This window comes from Nuphar pumila, chromosome 10 (genome assembly GCF_984573655.1).
Source record: "Nuphar pumila chromosome 10, dmNupPumi1.hap1.1, whole genome shotgun sequence".
Lineage (NCBI taxonomy): Eukaryota > Viridiplantae > Streptophyta > Magnoliopsida > Nymphaeales > Nymphaeaceae > Nuphar > Nuphar pumila.
This window is the reverse complement of record NC_143258.1, coordinates 101276439-101294605: the sequence shown is the minus strand read 5'-3', so window position 1 is coordinate 101294605 and position 18167 is coordinate 101276439. Positions and strand designations below refer to the sequence as shown.

General features: G+C 37.4%; 1 protein-coding gene across 4 annotated transcripts; it reads left to right on the top strand.

The window, feature by feature from the left end:
- The first annotated feature begins 2258 nt into the window (after window positions 1–2258).
- LOC149827615 (uncharacterized) lies at window positions 2259–17917 on the top strand. Of its 4 annotated transcripts, XM_090018183.1 has the most exons (7): window positions 2259–2566; window positions 3937–4080; window positions 4402–4451; window positions 5138–5497; window positions 15384–15579; window positions 16983–17114; window positions 17524–17917. In XM_090018183.1, exons 4-7 carry the CDS (start codon window positions 5199–5201, stop codon window positions 17647–17649), a joined length of 753 nt encoding a protein of 250 aa, XP_089874309.1. In that variant the 5' UTR covers window positions 2259–2566; window positions 3937–4080; window positions 4402–4451; window positions 5138–5198; the 3' UTR covers window positions 17650–17917. The 4 variants fall into 4 exon arrangements, with proteins under 4 accessions (XP_089874309.1, XP_089874310.1, XP_089874308.1 ...); XM_090018184.1 differs by lacking the exon at window positions 4402–4451 and having other exon boundaries at window positions 2259–2440; XM_090018182.1 differs by lacking the exon at window positions 4402–4451.
- The last annotated feature ends 250 nt before the right edge of the window (window positions 17918–18167 follow it).

The window sequence follows — 18167 nt, the reverse complement described above, 5'->3', positions numbered from 1 at the left end:
TTTATCTTTTTTCATCCAACTCAGAATCTGATTAGTTCAGATCCAATTAAGTCGGATTCACTAATGCTTAGGTCCAAGATGTCAACCGGCCGAATTCTAGTTGGATCTAAGTATTAGTGAATCCGACTTAATGGGATCTGACCTAATCAGATTCCGAGTTGGATATATATATATATATATATAAATTGGAAACGAGGTAAATTAGAAACTATAAAATATAACACGTAAAATATGTGTAAATATAAAGCTTAAATTTGGTCAAAATGAAAGCCTATGGTATGTTTTAATTGGTTTCAAAGTAATTATGACTAGTTTTTCAATATATTAGTAAATCTTTTAAATAAGATCACCTTACGGTAAACCTTGGCGATCTCTCTCTTTTTTAAATATTTTATCTAGTTTATTGTCATCCTATTCCATACGCACTTTCTCAAAACAAAAAAGACAAAATTTTGTTTTTGATTTGCTATTAAAACATTTTGACACGAATTTATAAACGAACACTACGCTGCCCACTCAATTGAAAATTCTTTATACACGAATATTCTTCGTATCAACCTTTTCAAAAACCCTTCCAACAGAGATATCGTAGGCTGGCAGGCTTAGTCCAGCAGGTGGTTTTTTAGTCACAGAAAAGCTAACTCATTAAGGACACATTTTGAGGAGAGAAAATCTCTCATAGGAAAAAAAAGTTTTGCCTATGATAATTTTTATATGAGAAGTTCTTTAAAACTAAGTTTTTCTCTTGTTTGTGTAGCCTGAGAAAAATAGAGTGAGAAAATGTGAAAAAATAAGAGGGTGGTGGTGGTGATAATGAAATGGTGGGTGGTGGTGGTAGGGAGTGTAAAATTAAATTTTCTCTTGTAAGGGTCGAAAAATAGGTCCAGATTTTCTATTTGGCATCACTTTTTCTATGTCTTTCTAGCTTTCAAACGTGCCCTAAGTAACTTGGTTTCCTTGAAAATTATTTGTAGTATTATATTTAACTGACTCCCATATTTAAATTCATTCCAAATACCCTGAAGTACAAAATGACATTTTTATACACTTTTTATATAATAAAAAAAGTCATCTTATGTCATTTTATAATCTATTGTCAAATGAACCGATAAAGAAGAGGCATTTTAACTTTAACCACTTTCCACTCGAAGGCCAATTGAACGAAATTTTAAAGCCAAGTGCAACTTTGAAATATATATGATGAAATGTAGGGCAATTTACGCTTAGGCTCCGAACTTATGAAAAAAATTATGTTTAAGTGTTTATGATATCAAAATTATAGGGTCAGGGTGTCAATGGGTCGGGTTTAACCGGGACCCAACCCATCCCAAACCTCATAGGGTCAGGGTTTGATGATAAATACCAAGGTTCGATTAGAATCTGGGTTGGACTCGAAAGATCTGATTAATATATAGAGCTCGGTATGATTTGTGAAATTTCATGTCAGACCTAGGTCTGACTTGAGTTCTAACTAAGATCCGCAATTTTGTCAATATTAAAAAGGTAAAGAATATTATTTTATTGGGTATGGTTAAGGTCTGGTTCATATAATTCTTACAAGATCTGGGTATGGTTCCACTTATAGTAAATTTGATTGGACCTTGGTCCAAACCCACTATCAGCATCTCAAATAAAGTCTGAGCCTGGTTTCACCTGTGTTCGAACCAAACCTGACCAGTTGACACCCCTAACCCACCACCCTCACACCAACCCATACTCTTGCCAAGGTGCTCCCTCTTTCCTTATGTTTTTTTTTTTTGGTGTATTTCCTTTATACTAACTCCACACCCTCATTGGCCAAAAGGGCTTGGCGTAGTGGGTAAGATGCTAGATAGGTAGTCAAGGTTCGATTCCAGTGAGCGTCACCTCTATGCACAAGTGGAGATGGAAACCGGTGTTATACCCTAATGTATTGGGGTTGTTTGACCCTCTCTCTCTTTTTTTAAGTTGATTTTTTTTTTTTATTTATAACCCAAAGAAACCACACCTAGCACAGATACCTGATCACTTTGACTTAGCCTGCCATACCTAAGGTCCTTGTGCCGGCAGCATAAAACTCCAAGCTAGGACCTCCACCCTCAGACTTATTTGAGCAATTTATTAAAATCTGATGCGGCTATGCTAAATCTATGAAAACTGAGGCAGTTAAGCTTAATTTCCTCATGTGTTAGGCGGCTATACGTAAATTGCTCAAATACTAAACTTTTGATTTGGTGGTAGGCAAAGTTTAATATGCTGTGGAAATTGCCCAAATAGGCATTGGACAGAGACCCTTCTCTCTCCCGCCATTTCCTTCCCCAATTTGAACCCCCTCCCCAACCCTAGATTTCGGAAACCCTCAAAATCCCTTCTTTTTACGCAATTTCCGCAGGATACGACCTCCCTCTCTCCTCCTCCGTTTCGATTCCGTTTTTTCCCTTTCTGATAGCCTCGTTTCGAGGTATTCCTCTTCTTTTCCGGTTTTCTATGCCTGTCCATTCATCAATTTTTAAGATCGCGAAGTCTTTTTTCCCTGTTTGGATGATCGGATTTGATTCGATTAGTGGTTCCCTGTTGGTTTTGATTGGTAAGCGTTTTCGTTCTGTGGTCTCTTTCTCTTTTGTTTCTTACAGAACATCTCTGTGTTTTCGGTTGGGAATTGGGGCTTTGCGTGTGGCGATCTCTTTTTGGGTTTTTTTTCGCGTTCCGGTGTTGTAGTCCAAGGTAGAAGTTTTAGGTCTTTGCTTTATTTTTGGTGTAGTGTATGGGATTTCAGGTAGAATTTAATGTTCGGATGGTTGGCGATGCGTTGTTGGAATGGATGAGGCGATGGAGTGCTTAGTTTTGTGAATTTGTCGAGGCGGGAATGAGATTACGGGTCTGCTTTATGCTTTTGTAAGGTTCTTAGCATTTTGGTTTGGTATATTTCTTCAAGTTTGGTGATTGGTTGTGCTTGAGCGTCGGTTCTGAGCCGGTAAGGGATTCTTTTTTTTTTCTGTTTGATTTAATGGAAAATTTATCATTTTTATTGTTGACATATGTTGTGGAAGAAGAGATTCCTTATCCCGCTAATGCTTGTTTATGGTTATGATAAAAACGCTCATTTTAGAGCTTTTTCTATTCTTTAATATGGATTTTTGGTGGTCTGGTGGATTGAGAAAGTTTAAATATTATATGTTTCAAGAGCTATTGCACATTTCCAATTTCGATTCGTAAAAATGTTTTATATGTCGATCCCTGATGCCTATTTATGGCTTTGGAGTACACATGGGGAAATTGAAATTCTGTAGCTGGAATAGTGAATTTACGCTGATTTGGAAAGTTTTATGCATTAATATGAGCCCAAACAGTTTCCTGCTTGAATTCCTATGTTGTTTGGCTTGAATAAAGGAAAATATGTATTGATTTATTAAAAGGGAAAATTATAAGAGTAGCAGACGCTGTGATACAAGGGTATTGGACAGTTGATTAGGCACTCTACATGGAACAAAACTTGTCGAGTATGTTATAAGCTTATGACAGATTGTTTTATGTTGTGCATGAATGAAGTTTAAAAAAAGAGCAGTTTATTTGTATTTTTGCTTGAAAAACATGATTCAATTTTACATTGTGAAAAGTGTAAAAAGCTTTGAGATTGCATTGGAAAGCATTTGATCTCCTGCTCGTGACGATTATCAGTGTTCGCAAACAAGCCTAACTGTTTTTATGGCCCGAGGGTGACATGATATGTATGTGGAAGCATTTAAGATTGTTGCTACAAAGCTGTACATCTTCTGCTAGCTCTAGATTAGGATTTTATACATATTTGTTGTTCGGCTGAACATTTATATTTTTTGTTAGTTGGACTATATTTTCAGTGGTTGATGTAACAGTCATTGTGTACAATATATAGTTTATGAAATTTTAGTTATTATCTTTAATGGGATAATAAAAAATTGCTTCCCACCTTATGTGCAGGTAATACGTATGTGGTTTGCAACATAGGTTGAAAGATAGTGATGCTCTATTTCAAGTTCTCAACTGAGCGGTCTTTTCAGATCTCTTAACACCACTAGGCACAATCAAAGAGAAAACGAACAAGAAAGAAACAAAGACTAAAAGGTAATTGATGGATGTCTGTTAAGACTTCTTGGACGATGCTATAGTTAGAAAGTAGCAATCAGGAACTAAGTGAAATTGCTCTAAAAAAATATGGTTTTAATTCTTTTCAATCTGGATTTATTTTTAAATATAAAATTTGTAGGACCAGCTATTTGCATGTGTGCAATCACTTGTTTCACCTTTGATCGAAACTGGAACTCTAAAGTGCTCTTTCACAACCAATGAAATAGAGATTGTTTCATGATGTTATACTATCATGCTAGACTAGTATCAATCCTTAATAAGCCATTTCCTACTGTTCCTGTTTATGATTTGGATCAGGCTTGACCGTTAAGGCTGGGATCAGTTCAAGAAACTTCATTGCAATCAAGGTTGTATCCAATTTGAAATTCAAACTTTAAGTAAAGAGGATACTATATGTTGACTGCTCCAAGTAGTTTATTTACATGTTTATGATCGTATGGTCAGTGTTTCTACTCCTTTTTAGGATGCCATTTTGATTTGAACTGCTTTGCACATTATATTATGTCAGATCATGCTGGCTATTGACTAGCTTACATAGTCCAAATCATCTTTAACTTAATAGATCAGGGTATGTGCTTGCATTTGAGTCCAACTTATTTTCGTATTCAGGTGTGATCTCTTTAACTGCATCTTTTTTGAGTCTTTGACTGCCTCATGTTGGGTTAGATATTTGCTTCATATCCAATTTGTTGCTGGTCCTAATTTCACCTGACATAATTTGGTCAAAGTACATATGTAGTTGGTTGAGTCAGGGTCAGTAAGGTTCCAACCTGGGAACTGCTCAGTCTTTGGGCATTGATTAGTGACTTGACATTCTCGACTAAAGCTGAATCCTGAGTGCTTAAGGTTTGGTTTTAACAACACTTAGTTCTTTAGCTTGTATCCCAATGGGTGCTATCATTCCAATCCTTGTGTTATATTAGTTACCTTGCCTTCCTATTTTCCTTTTATCATTTACAACTCTGGGAAGCTTTTCAAAGGATTATAAGTTCTCTTTTTACTTTTCTCGCCTCTTTCTTTTCTCCTGGTACAGGACCTTTTGCGTTGCTTGCTCTCCAGGTTTGAAGAGTTCGCTTGGTGCATTTTTCTTGAACATGAAGATTTCTCGAAGGCTTTTACCATGCATCCGAAATTATGCTTGTCTTATATATTCTTCCGAGCTGTCAACAAAGCCTGTTCAGAGTGGGCAGAAATTTGCCCATGTGCAAGGTTTTAGTAGCATTGCAGGCATTGAGTTTCCATCTGTCACCAAAATGATAAATGCAAACAAGCATCCAAATCTAAGAGGAGATGATTTCAGAAATATGTTCCAAACAAGGTGGTTTCTTGGTTGCGTTGATGGTGAAGAGGGAAATGCTCTATCAAGGAACTATGAGGAGAGGCGAGTTATGGGGTATGCATGTGCTTTGGACTTATGTTTCCTACCTTGTGTTAGAAAGGTTATGTATCCTTTTCCGTTGGGACTTCTGTTTCTTTGGCTATAAAATCTCCTTGCAGTTTTTTTTTCATTAATTTTTTGAGTAATTTCTGAATGATTGTGAAACCCTTATTTGCGGAGCTATCATTTATTGTGTTTTTCACCTTCCTTATGTCAGTTAGTTTCTTCATTGTCTTAAATGGGTCCAGAGATTATTTGTTTGCTTCATTTTAGTGTGTTTTATTCCATGTTTTGAGATCTTTCCTGCATTCTGGATAATCTTATATAATGCATTAACTGTCAATCTCATTTATGTATTTATTTAATTTTTTAAATATGAAATGTCCTTTCATCTTATTTGAATTGTCACTGGTTAGAGAGATTTGGTATTAGTTTCCTACTTCATATATTGTTTGTGTAGTTTTGTTTTCAGGAATATTCTTTTAGGCTATTTAGCCTTGATGTCTGTTACATTTTTGCTTGATTTTAGTCCATGTTTTGAGATCTTTCTTGCATTCTGGCAGTGGCGGAGCCATAAGTTTTTCATTGGGTGGGCAGACTTTGGGTCTCGGGGACAATGCTATGGTCTTGAAGGATGATCCATTTATTCGGACCAGTGGCGGAGTCAAAAAAATTTTGCTGAGGAACAGTCGTTCGTGGAGAGATAAAAGTAAAACTTAAATAAGCCTTTGAATTAAAATAACAATTGTTACAAACACAAACAACTAAATTTATGAACATAATAAGATAAAACCTTAAATTGTACTTTTAAACTAAAATAAAGATTGTTCACTTAAGAAATACAAACAACTAAATTCATGAAAATTTTACAATTGACATCTTCTATTTTTCATATTTTGAAAACAATTCATAATTGCATCATCACTGATGGTATCAAATGTCTCCTTCTCTATGTAAGTAACCAAAGCATCATTGATCCATTCATCTCCGATTCTATTACGTAGACGACTTTTGATATTGTTCATAGCTGAAAATGCTCTTTCAAGACTTGTTATTGCAACTGGCAAAGTTAATGCCAACTTAATCAATAGATACACATGAGAAAATGCAATGTGCTTTTGAGTTGCTACCATCATCTCTGCTAGCTCTGCTAAAGATTTTAAACTTGAAAACTGATCACTGTTTCGCATGTCTGTAATATATATATCCAATTGATTTTCAAGTTTAATTATGTTTACTTTAGAAAAGTCCTTAGGGTAAAGATCAGCAAGACGAATCAACTTATCTTTATTAAAAGCAGAAAAAGAATTCTTTGGACTCAAGCATGCCATTGAAAGGAGAAGCTCTGTATTTGCTTCAGTGAAACGATCATTCAACTCTTGAAGTTGCAAATCAATAATAGCATAAAACACATCAATACGATCATGATGCAATGTGGTGATCTTTTCAACCTTACGTCTTGGTCGTCCTTGAGGTGTATATGAGTCCCCTAGATCATGAATCAGAATATCAAATCTCTTACAAAATATGAACATTTTGTTTATGAGAGAGTCCCATCCATTGTCTCTCAAACCTTGAATGCATTGTTTTGATATAGTGACTAAACTCATAGCATTCACAATGTCTTGATCTTTTCGCTGAAGTGCTTGTAAAAGATCATCAGTTATTCTCAAAACTTTACATATCAAATGTAAGCAAAAAACAAATTCAAAATCTTGCAACTGATGATATAAAATAATTGCATCTGAACTTTTTCCTGAATATGTATCTTCTGCAATGAAATCTAACACTTGAATAACAGAATAATACATATTGAGTAAATTAACCAAAGCATCATAACAAGAACCTCACCGAGAGTATCACCAGGTCGTTTGAAACTTATTTCTTGATTTAATCCTCGTCCTGTTTCAAGTTCACCCAATGCAAGTGCTTCAACAATTCGCATAAATTCTGCTTCTCGAATAAGCTCAGATCTCTTGCATGAAATGGAGAAAAAAGTTGACAACCTGCCTGATATATTGAAAAACACATCAAGCAATGAATTTTTTTTAGCAACACCAACTAATGCCAATTGAAGTTGATGTGCAAAACAATGAATATAATATGGAGATGCATTTTCATGTAATATAAGACTTTTCAATCCATTAAACTCCCCTCTCATGTTACTTGCTCCATCATAACCCTGTCCACACAAACTTGATATGCTTAATTTATTCTTACAAAATGCTTCTTCAACTGCTTGTTTGAGTGACATATGTAATGAAATATGCGGAAAAGAAATGTATGTCCTACAATGGACATTCACACATAGAAATCAAAGAACAAGTCCAAAAGAGGACATACACAAAAGCCAATAATGGCTAGAAAGCATAAAATCTTATAAATGCACTAAAGGGCTTGAAGAAGCCACACATTACAAAGGGGGAGACCCCACTTATTTATAGGCAAGAGAGGAGTGAGAGAGGGTTTAGAGAAAAGGCACCATTGGGAGACCCAACAAGGTGTCGTTGGGCTCCCAACGGTCACAATTGTGACCGTTGGGGGCCCAACGACTCCTTGTTGGGGCCCCCAATGAAGGTGCATTTAATGCACAAAAAAGAAAAAGAAAAAATAAGGAAAAAGGAGAAAAAAGAAAAAGAAAAGAAAAAGTAAAAAAAGGAAAAAGACTATACTGCCCCTATTGGGCGATTTTACAGAAATACCCCTTATCGGGTATGGGTGAATATATATATATATATATATATATATATTTATATATATATATATATATATAAATATATTGATTACATGTATATTTTAACACCCCCCCTCAAGCTTTACGGGGATACAACCGAAAGCTTGTTGAGAAGAAACATGAAACGAGGAGTAGCAAGAGCTTTAGTGAAGAAGTCTGTTAACTGGTACTCGGATGTGACATAGGGCAGTGCTATGGTTCCTTTTAAGTATTCATCTCGAACATAGTGGCAGTCCATCTCTATGTGTTTAGTCCGCTCATGGAAGGTGTGATTGCTTGCAATGTAAATGGCGCTTTTGTTATCGCAACACATCTTCGAAGGAGTGGAGATGATTACGCCCATATCATTGAGGAGACTTCTAAGCCATACAAGCTCCATGGTTGTAGTGGCCATTGCACGATATTCCGCTTCAGTTGAGGATAATGACACCTTTTGCTGCTTCTTGCATCTCCAAGAGATCATAGAGTCACCTAGGAAAACACAAAAACCTGTAGTTGAGACTCTATCATTAGGGTTTCCTCCCCAATCAGCATCAGTATAAGCAATTAAATCAAGAGATGATGAAGAGGAAAGAAAAACTCCCTTAGTTATGGTGTTTTTAATGTATCTGACTATTCTTAAGACTACACTCATGTGCACAGATGTAGGTGCATGTTGAAACTGACTGACTGAGTGAACTGCATGAGCTATGTCTGGCCGAGAGATGGATAAGTAGGTCAGGGCCCCAACAAGTTGCCGGTAGGGAGTAGGATTCTCGAGAAGTGTTCCATCTTCCAACCTTAACTTTGCATTGATGACCTCAGGGGTGTCTGCCTTCTTATCATCGGAAATTCCAGATTTGGAACAAATGTCAGCAGCAAGTTTTATCTGGGAGAGAATATACCCTCGGGGAGAGTAGGCAACTTCAATACCTAAAAAATATCTTAAGAAACCAAGGTCGGACATATCAAAATTTTCTTTTAAAACTTTCTTAATATCATGGATTCTTTGTTCATCACTTCCAGTGATGATCATATCATCAACATATAGTAGTAGAATCACTACTGAAGATCCTGCACTTTTCACAAACAACGCATTGTCAGTATAACATGAACGAAAATTCAAACTAGTCATTACACTGCTAAATCTGTCATGCCAAGCTTTCGAAGCTTGTTTTAACCCATATAGTGCCTTTTTTAGTTTAAGAATTTTGTTTTCACCAATAGATACTCCCGGTGGAGGATCCATATAGACCTCTTCACTTAATTCGCCATTAAGAAATGCATTCTTAACATCCAATTGATAGATAGGCCATTTTTTAACGGATGCAACTGCAATAAGAGTCCTAACACTAGTCATTCTAGCTACGGGAGCGAAAGTTTCTTTATAATCTATTCCGTACTCTTGAGCATACCCTTTGGCTACCAACCTAGCTTTATAACGTTCTAATGACCCATCACTTTTAGTTTTAATTTTGAAGACCCATCTACATCCAATAGACTTCTTTCCAGTGGGTAATGAAGTTATTTCCCAAGTTTTAGCCTTTTCAAGGGCACTAAGTTCTAGTTTCATGGCTTCAACCCATTGAGGAATGTTTTTGGCTTCATTATAGTGTGATGGTTCATGATAAGAGTGTAATGCAATTAGGCATGCCCTATATTTAGGTGTTAGGGACTCATAGGAAACAAACCTATTTGGTGGATTGGAGATCCGGCTAGATCTCCTTAAAGAGGTTTCTTCTATGTTGGAACTTTGAGAATATTTTTCTAACGCACTAATGGGAGTTTCTTGACCACGCCTAGCATAGGTTTGAATTGACCTATTTTCAACATCATTACTTCCATTTTCAACATTACTAAGAGGAGTATCCTCTAAATCATTAGAAACATCCTCAACGTGGGGAGTCACGTCTTCTTGAGAGAGAAGATCAAATAAGAAAGCATATTCGCTTTCATCAATATCTTTATTTTTCTCAAAACCGTTCTCATTTTCTAAAAAGGTAACATCTTTGGATACATATAGTTTGTTGCTTTTGGGATCGAAGCACCTAAAACCCTTTTGATTTTCTCCGTATCCTAAGAACACACATTCGATAGCTTTGGGAGATAACTTATCTCTTTTATGTGTAAGGACAAAACACTTACACCCAAAAATTCTTAATCTATTAAAATCGGGTGTTCTTTCAAAAAGTTTTTCATATGGAGATATATTTTGTAGAGATGAGGATATCATCCTATTTATCAAATAAGTAGAGGTTAAGGCGGCTTCGGCCCAATAGCATTTTGGAATTTCTTTGGAAATGAGAAGAGTCCTAGAGGTTTCCAAGATATGTCTATGCTTTCTTTCGGCTAGACCGTTTTGTTGGGGAGTCCTAGGACATGACCTTTGATGACAAATTCCATTGGTTTCCAAATATTCTTGAAATTCATTTGATAGATATTCTCCACCGGAATCGGATCGAAGAATGGAGATATTAGTTGAAAATTGATTTTTGACAATCATATGAAATTTTTTAAAAAAGTTAAAGACTTCGGATTTTAGATTGAGAAAATATATCCACACATATCGAGTGAAATCATCAATGAAAGTAACATAATATGAGTATCCTCCTTTTGATATGACCGGAGAAGGACCCCAAACATCCGAATAAACTAGTTCAAAGGGTCTTTTTGACACAAATGTTCTCTTTGGAAAGGGGGTGGATTTCATTTTTCCAAAAATACAACTCTTACAATCAAAATGTTTCTCATTACAAAATTTCTTTCCAAAAGGAAATGAGTACATTTTTTAGAAGCTTGGATGTCCAAGTCTTTGATGCCAAGTTTCTATATTTTTATCTTGGACATGATTACAAAATGAGTTAGTAGGAAGTTTCAAATTGGTCATGTAGTAGAGATCTCCCCTCCTATGGCCTTGCCCAATCCGCTTCCCGGACTGGAGATCCTGTATAGAGCAATCTTGGGTTGAGAAGGAGATTTCACATTCATGATCACATATTTGAGAGACAGATAAAATATTTAAATTAAGTTGAGGTACTACTCTTACATTTGGCACAAAAAAATCTTTTGAAAAATCTAAGGTTCCAAAACTTTTAACTTGTAAAGAGGTACCATCGGCGGTGGAAACATAGGATTTTTTGGAGTTGCTACATACATTGGATAGTCCATTTTCAATAGGGGTCATATGAAAAGATGCTCCAGAGTCAAGAATCCAAGAAGGCGTACCTGGAGGAGAAGAAGAGGCAATGGCGGCTCCCGAAGTTGATGGTGACTTGAGTAGGATTTGAAGTGCTTCGGATAGTTGAGCAAGGGAGAAGGACTCTTTCCCTTTCATTGGCTCCTCCTTCTTTTGCGGGATTTCTTCAATAATGGCAACTTTACCTTTTGGAGGTTCATTTATCTTTGGACAATTAGGTCTTATATGACCCGGTTCTTGGCAATGATGGCAAATGGCTTTCCTATAATTGCCATTATAGTTATTTTGCCTCCCAAAGTGTGGAGGCTTGTAGGTTTTCATATGATTGCCGGGTTTAGTCACGGCAAGAACTTCATCTCCTCCTTTAATCATACCAAGACGTGTTTCCTCTTGGCATATTTCGGTTATTGCATCTTCCAAAGGAAGTGGTTTGGATCTATGAAGGAGGGAGGACCTCACTTGTTCATATTCGGGCCTAAGCCCATGTAAAAATTGGAAAAAGTGTTCTTTCTTCATTTGTTCTCTTCGCATTTCCACATCTTCACTTGATACCCATTTAGGTTCAAGAAGAGATAACTCATCCCACAAAGGGCCAAGAGTGCTATAGTAATCTCTTACACTCATTTCACCTTGCTTAATGGTACGAATTTTCTCTTGGATAAAGAATTGACGAGCAAGGTCTTTTTGGTATACATACCTTTCATAAAGAACCATGCTTCATTTGCTAGGCGGAATTTAGCAATGTTGGCGCAAATCTTTAGCTCCACGTTGTTCATGAACCATGCAAGAATTTTTGCATGCTTACTTTCCCAATCTTCAACCTTGGATTGGTGATCTTCAATAGCCTTCATGCGAGCATTTCCTTCTAGGGCTTTTTCTTGATCACCATCTATTTTCGTAAGTTGAAGTTGAGGTTCCCTAATGGTGCCCATAACGTATCCCCAAAGCTTTTTACCTTTGAGGTTGTTCTCCATGGCGGCGGCCCACATCATGTAGTTAGTACCATTGAGCTTGAAGGAGAGATCAATCTTTTGTTCTCCTTCCATTATATAATCAACAATGGAGGACAAGCAAAGAGAGATAGAACAAGACAACTAGCAATATGAATCAAGAGCACAACCAAGGCTCTGATACCATGTAATGAAATATGCGGAAAAGAAATGTATGTCCTACAATGGACATTCACACATAGAAATCAAAGAACAAGTCCAAAAGAGGACATACACAAAAGCCAATAATGGCTAGAAAGCATAAAATCTTATAAATGCACTAAAGGGCTTGAAAAAGCCACACATTACAAAGGGGGAGACCCCACTTATTTATAGGCAAGAGAGGAGTGAGAGAGGGTTTAGAGAAAAGAGAGAAAAGGCACCATTGGGAGACCCAACAAGGTGTCGTTGGGCTCCCAACGGTCACAATTGTGACCGTTGGGGGCCCAACGACTCCTTGTTGGGGCCCCCAATGAAGGTGCATTTAATGCACAAAAAAGAAAAAGAAAAAATAAGGAAAAAAGAGAAAAAGGAAAAAGAAAAGAAAAAGTAAAAAGACTATACTGCCCCTATTGGGCGATTTTATAGAAATACCTCTTATCGGTTATGGGTGAATATATTTATATATATATATATTTATATATAAATATATTGATTACATGTATATTTTAACAACATAGAACTTGTTTCAAGAACATGCACAAGAGTAAGAAATCGCTTAACCACTCAACCTTTTTCATTAACAAACCGTAAAACAATAGTCATTTGTTCTTTAGTTGATACATCACAAGAATCATCAAGTAAAATAGTAAAAAAAAGTATCTCAAAGTTCTATGATAATAGCATTTGTGGTTTGTATAGAAGCAGCCTTGACAATATCCTTTTGTATATCAGGAGATATCAATTTGTTATTTTCTGGAGCACTTTTCAATACAACTTTATTTATGTCATCATTGATCTTTGCAAATATCTTTAACAACTCAATAAAATTTTCTTTATTAAGAGATTCTTCAACTTCATCATGCCCTCGAAATGCCAATCTTTGACTTAACAAGTATTTGATTGCATTAACAGTTGCCCAAAGGCGAAGTCTATATTCATCTTTTTGTCGAACACTTTGTTGATAAAGTATAGCATCAATATGTTGTTTTTGTTGCATCAAATTTTGACACTTTATTCGTGCTGAATTGTAAAAACTGCCAGAGCTTCCAACATGTTTATCAAACCTCTTCTAGTCTTTCCAGTTATCAAATCCTTCAGATACGAATGCCTCTACACTAATCTTCTCTGTGCTTTTTGGCCTGAAAAGATAACACTGCAAACAATATGCTTTATGTTTACTTGTACTATACTCATCATACCAAGTTGGAATAAACCTTCATTTTTGGTGGTTTAGTTGAAACGTACAATCTCGAGGTTGACAAGGACCTCAGATCATATATGCTCTACGAACATTATCTTGGATATTAGGATGATAACTAGAAATAGAAGGACGATGTGCAGGGTCTGCAGGTAACTCTGATTCATCAATTTCTGTTTTGATTATTTTCTGACTTGGTTCTCCTTCTTGAGTTAGAGAAGATTTATCAAAGATTGATCTTTTCATTATAAACTTATCCATTCCTACGCAACGAAAAAAATATGACAATATTATATGAGTCAAATTTCATTGCAGAAAAGGATCGAGCAAAATGAAATGACAACAAGAACAAGAACAATAACAAGGCAGGGGGCGAAGCCCCCTATTGGCAATCAGAGGAGGCAGTGGAAGCAAAGCCCTAGCCGGACAGGGGGCAAAGCCCCCTGTCGGGAAGGGCTCGCATAGGCAAGGGGGTGAAGCCCCCTGTCGGAAACACCAGCACAGGCAGAGGAGGCCGCCTCCTTGCCGGGAAAAAAGAGGCAAGGGACAGAACCCCCTACCGACAAACAACCATGAGGCAGGGCCAAGGGGCTTCGGCCCCTGCCGAATTATCAAGGGGGGGGGGGGGCTTCACAAGAAGGCAGGGGCTATGATGACTGCTGGGAAACACAAGAAGGCAGGGGGCAAAGCCCCCTGCCGGGAAACATCAAGGAGGCTGTCGGGAATCATAAGAGGGAGGAGAGGGGGGGGGGCTCACCGCCTGCAGGGAAACACAAGACAGGTGGCGCCCCCTGCCAGGAAACATCAAGGAGGCAGGGGTCTCCACCCCCTATTAGAAAAACATCAAGGAGTAAGAGGGAAGGGGCTGGGAAACAGGGGGTCAAGGGGCGGAGCCCCCTGTCGAGAAACAACACAGGCAGGGGGGGAGCGAAGCCCCCTGCCGAACAACATCAAGATTCAAGAGTGAGGGGGTAGGGAGGTTACCTACGACAGTGTGACGACCGGCGACTAGCGATGGTCGCCGACGAAAGGAATATGGCGAAGGAGGAGGAAGGTCCGACTGCGACACCGGTGGCTCGCGTCACCGGAGCTTGCAGCAGAGAGGGAGAAGCTCGGAGGGGGGCACCGGCACCGCGGGTTCTCCGAAGGAAGGCCGGCGGTACAATCACCGCGGGCTGCAGAGCACAGGGGAGGAGAGCCGGCAAATGGGGTTGCCGGTGCCAGATGGGGAATGCTGGAACGGAGGGGCAGAGCACAGAGGATAGAGGAAAAGTGGCGGGGGTTTTACCCCTCGCCCCTTTCGGCCTGCGTCTTTAAGACACAAGCTCTAGACTCATCGAGAGCCCGGGTCCCAAGTCGATTCGGTTTCAAATTCTAGGGTGGGTGACCGCCCACCCCTGGCTCCGTCACTGCATTCTGGATAATCTTATATAATTCATTAACTGTCAATCTCATTTAGGTATTTATTTAATTTTTTAAATTTGAAATGTCCTTTCATCTTATTTGAATTGTCACTGGTCAGAGAGATTTGGTATTAGTTTCCTACTTCATATATTGTCTGTGTAGTTTTGTTTTCAGGAATATTCTTTTAGGCTATTTAGCCTTGATGTCTGTTACATTTTTGCTTGATTTGGTCCAATCAGGTACTCCCCAGAGCAGCTATTTTCTGTTGTTGCTGCTGTCGATTTGTATCAAGATTTTGTCCCTTGGTGCCAGCAGTCAAAGATAGTCCGGCACAATGGTGATGGGTCATTTGATGCAGAGCTGCAGATTGGTTTTAAGTTTTTTGTTGAAAGTTACATGTCTCATGTGGAACTACAGAAGCCTTGGTGTATAAAGGTATGAGATAGAATATTGACTTTGAAAAAATTTAAGCTTTCCGTGTTCTTCCTAGAATTCCTCATGTTATGAAAATGGTTACACTATTCAACTTTTTGGTTTTGCAATGCAGTGTTAAATTGTTTGTTGCTAAAATATTGCTAAAATAAGAGCATTGCATTATGGCATTTTCACGTACATGTCTTATCACAGAAAGGATTGATGCTAAAGGATCATGCTTCTATTTCATATGGGGTTTTCTGTTCATTTAATTGTAATCTTCATCTTGAGTCCTTGTCTTGATTTGAGATCTGAACTATCCCTATATGCATATGTGAAGATTGTATTTTGTCTATCCTTTTTCTCCTGTATTTGGGACATGTTGACCAAGATACAGGATTTTGAGGGCTACAAATTTGAAAAATTAGTCTGTAAATCCTTGTCAAGCTTCCTTTATGATTTGTTTTTGTTACAGCACAAATAAGTTTTGATTCAAGGTTACTGCTGGCAAGTTGGCAACCTATGTGCAGCTATAATGCAGGTGGCATTGATACAGATTTTTGTGGTATTATACTTTGGGTCTCAATAGTAGAACTGAATACTTCTAAGTAAACATGTCATATGAAGCCAATAGGCATTATATGCAACTGAAATAACTGATGTTCTTTGATGCCTTTGTATAGAATTTGATACAAATTGAGATGGTTTGGGATGATTGGAAGTTTCCAGTGAGTGACATATATGAAATCTTATTCAAGCCTCATATCTTCTCCTTCTTTGATTACTTTTGCTATATCGCTTCTAGAAGATCTATTTTGAGAATGATATACGTATTATCTATTGATTTCTCCATTACAAACATAAGAATATGATTGGTCTCTGTTGAATAAGTTCTATATTGATTTCTCCATTACAAACATAAGAATATGATTGGTCTCTGTTGAATAAGTTCTAACAGCCATTGCCAGTTCATGTTAGTGGTGATCCTTCCACGCTGAATAGAGTTTCAATGATGTCTTTCTGTGGCTTTGTGGTTGAAGTTCTATGTGTTTTTGACCTTGCATAGTGGAGACAAGCTTTATCTGTCTTTCCTGTTGATGAAATGTCATGTTTCTGATCTGGAGTAAGTTCATGTTGTCATTGTTTTGTCGTTTATTGTCAGTCCTGCTGCATTATTTGTCAACCAAAAAAAGTAGTTGCTAATTGCTATGCATCATCTATGCATGTGTTATATTAATTTCTGAATGTAATCCTGCTGCATTATTTGTCAACCAAAAAAAGTAGTTGCTAATTGCTATGCATCATCTATGCATGTGTTATATTAATTTCTGAATGTAATTTTTGTTTCCCAAGCATTATTTACTGTTGATTGTTCTTTTGGTTTCCTTGAACGTATGAGTTGTTTACTGATAAGTTTGTTGCAGACAACATCTTCTGAAAGTGACATTTTTGATCATTTGATTAACATATGGGAGTTCGATCCTGGTCCTATTCCCGGAACCTGTGACCTTCATTTCTTGGTGGACTTCAAATTTCAGTCACCCCTTTATCGGCAGGTTATTCTTTTAACTTGATATCAATTATCACCTTGCGTCCGCTTCAGCAGCTGCTGATTTATCACCTTTCCAGTGCAAGCTCTTGAGAATGATTTTTTTTTTTTTGCATTTTCTTGTCACTGGCTGCTGTTTAAGTTATGGGAAAATATTGGCAAAACCTTAGTTGAAGCTCTTAAAAATAGCAATTTAGAGTCTCAATCAATTTATGGTGGTCTGATCCATTTTTCGTTTTTCTGATGGGTTTCACTGATTAGTTTATGGACTGCTTGAGGGTCTTTTGTTCAATAAGAAACTTTTTCCTCCATTTTAAAATGGTTTTTTTTTATCCACTGTCCATAACTTTATAATGTATTGTATGTAACCTATTGTTCATCCCTATCGTCTATCCTAATCTTGTTTCATTATTTAGGTGGCATCCATGTTCTTCAAAGAGGTGGTCTCCCGGCTAGTTAGTTCATTCAGTGACCGTTGTCGTTCCATCTATGGCCCGGGTGTACGTATCCTGGAAACTGAGTATGGAGGCCAGCGGTTATAATCAGAAGAACCTTTGCATTTTCATCTTATGTGGTTAACAACCCGATTATTGATTTCCAGTGTATTATCAAAAATGAAGTTGCTCATATGGCTTAAGCATTGTTTTTTGGGGATGTTTCTGCTATAGGAAGTGGCCTTTACTATGTTGTACATGTAGCCCATTCTTTCAAATGACTAAACCAGTCACAAAATACATTGTTGAGAATACAAATTGTTGGCAGGGAGGATTGCCTCCGAGGTAAGCTATTTCTTGCTTGGCAGGTGTGAAATTGAAACTTAAGTTTTACTAATCTTAGTTACTGTACCATATAACATATGACTAGGTTTTTTTTTATTGGCAAGCTGGGGTTAGGCAGACTCCTACCAGTACAAGGACCCCAACTGGATCTTACAAATGAGAAATGGTGGGAAACCGCTCAGGTGGTTTATCCTTCCAAATTCTATTCACACCAATAGAACCCATGCAAGCTAATCTTTTACTAACATAATTTGCTGGATTTGGGAATCAGTCGACATTTG

What these genes read in the sequence shown, in the direction of transcription:
- LOC149827615 (XM_090018184.1), top strand. Translation starts at nt 5,199, where the DNA reads ATGAAGATTTCTCGAAGGCTTTTACCATGCATCCGAAATTATGCTTGT. An exon ending in GAGGAGAGGCGAGTTATGGG is followed by an intron (nt 5,498 to 15,383) that starts GTATGCATGTGC and finishes TGGTCCAATCAG; the next exon opens with GTACTCCCCAGAGCAGCTAT. An exon ending in AGAAGCCTTGGTGTATAAAG is followed by an intron (nt 15,580 to 16,982) that starts GTATGAGATAGA and finishes AGTTTGTTGCAG; the next exon opens with ACAACATCTTCTGAAAGTGA.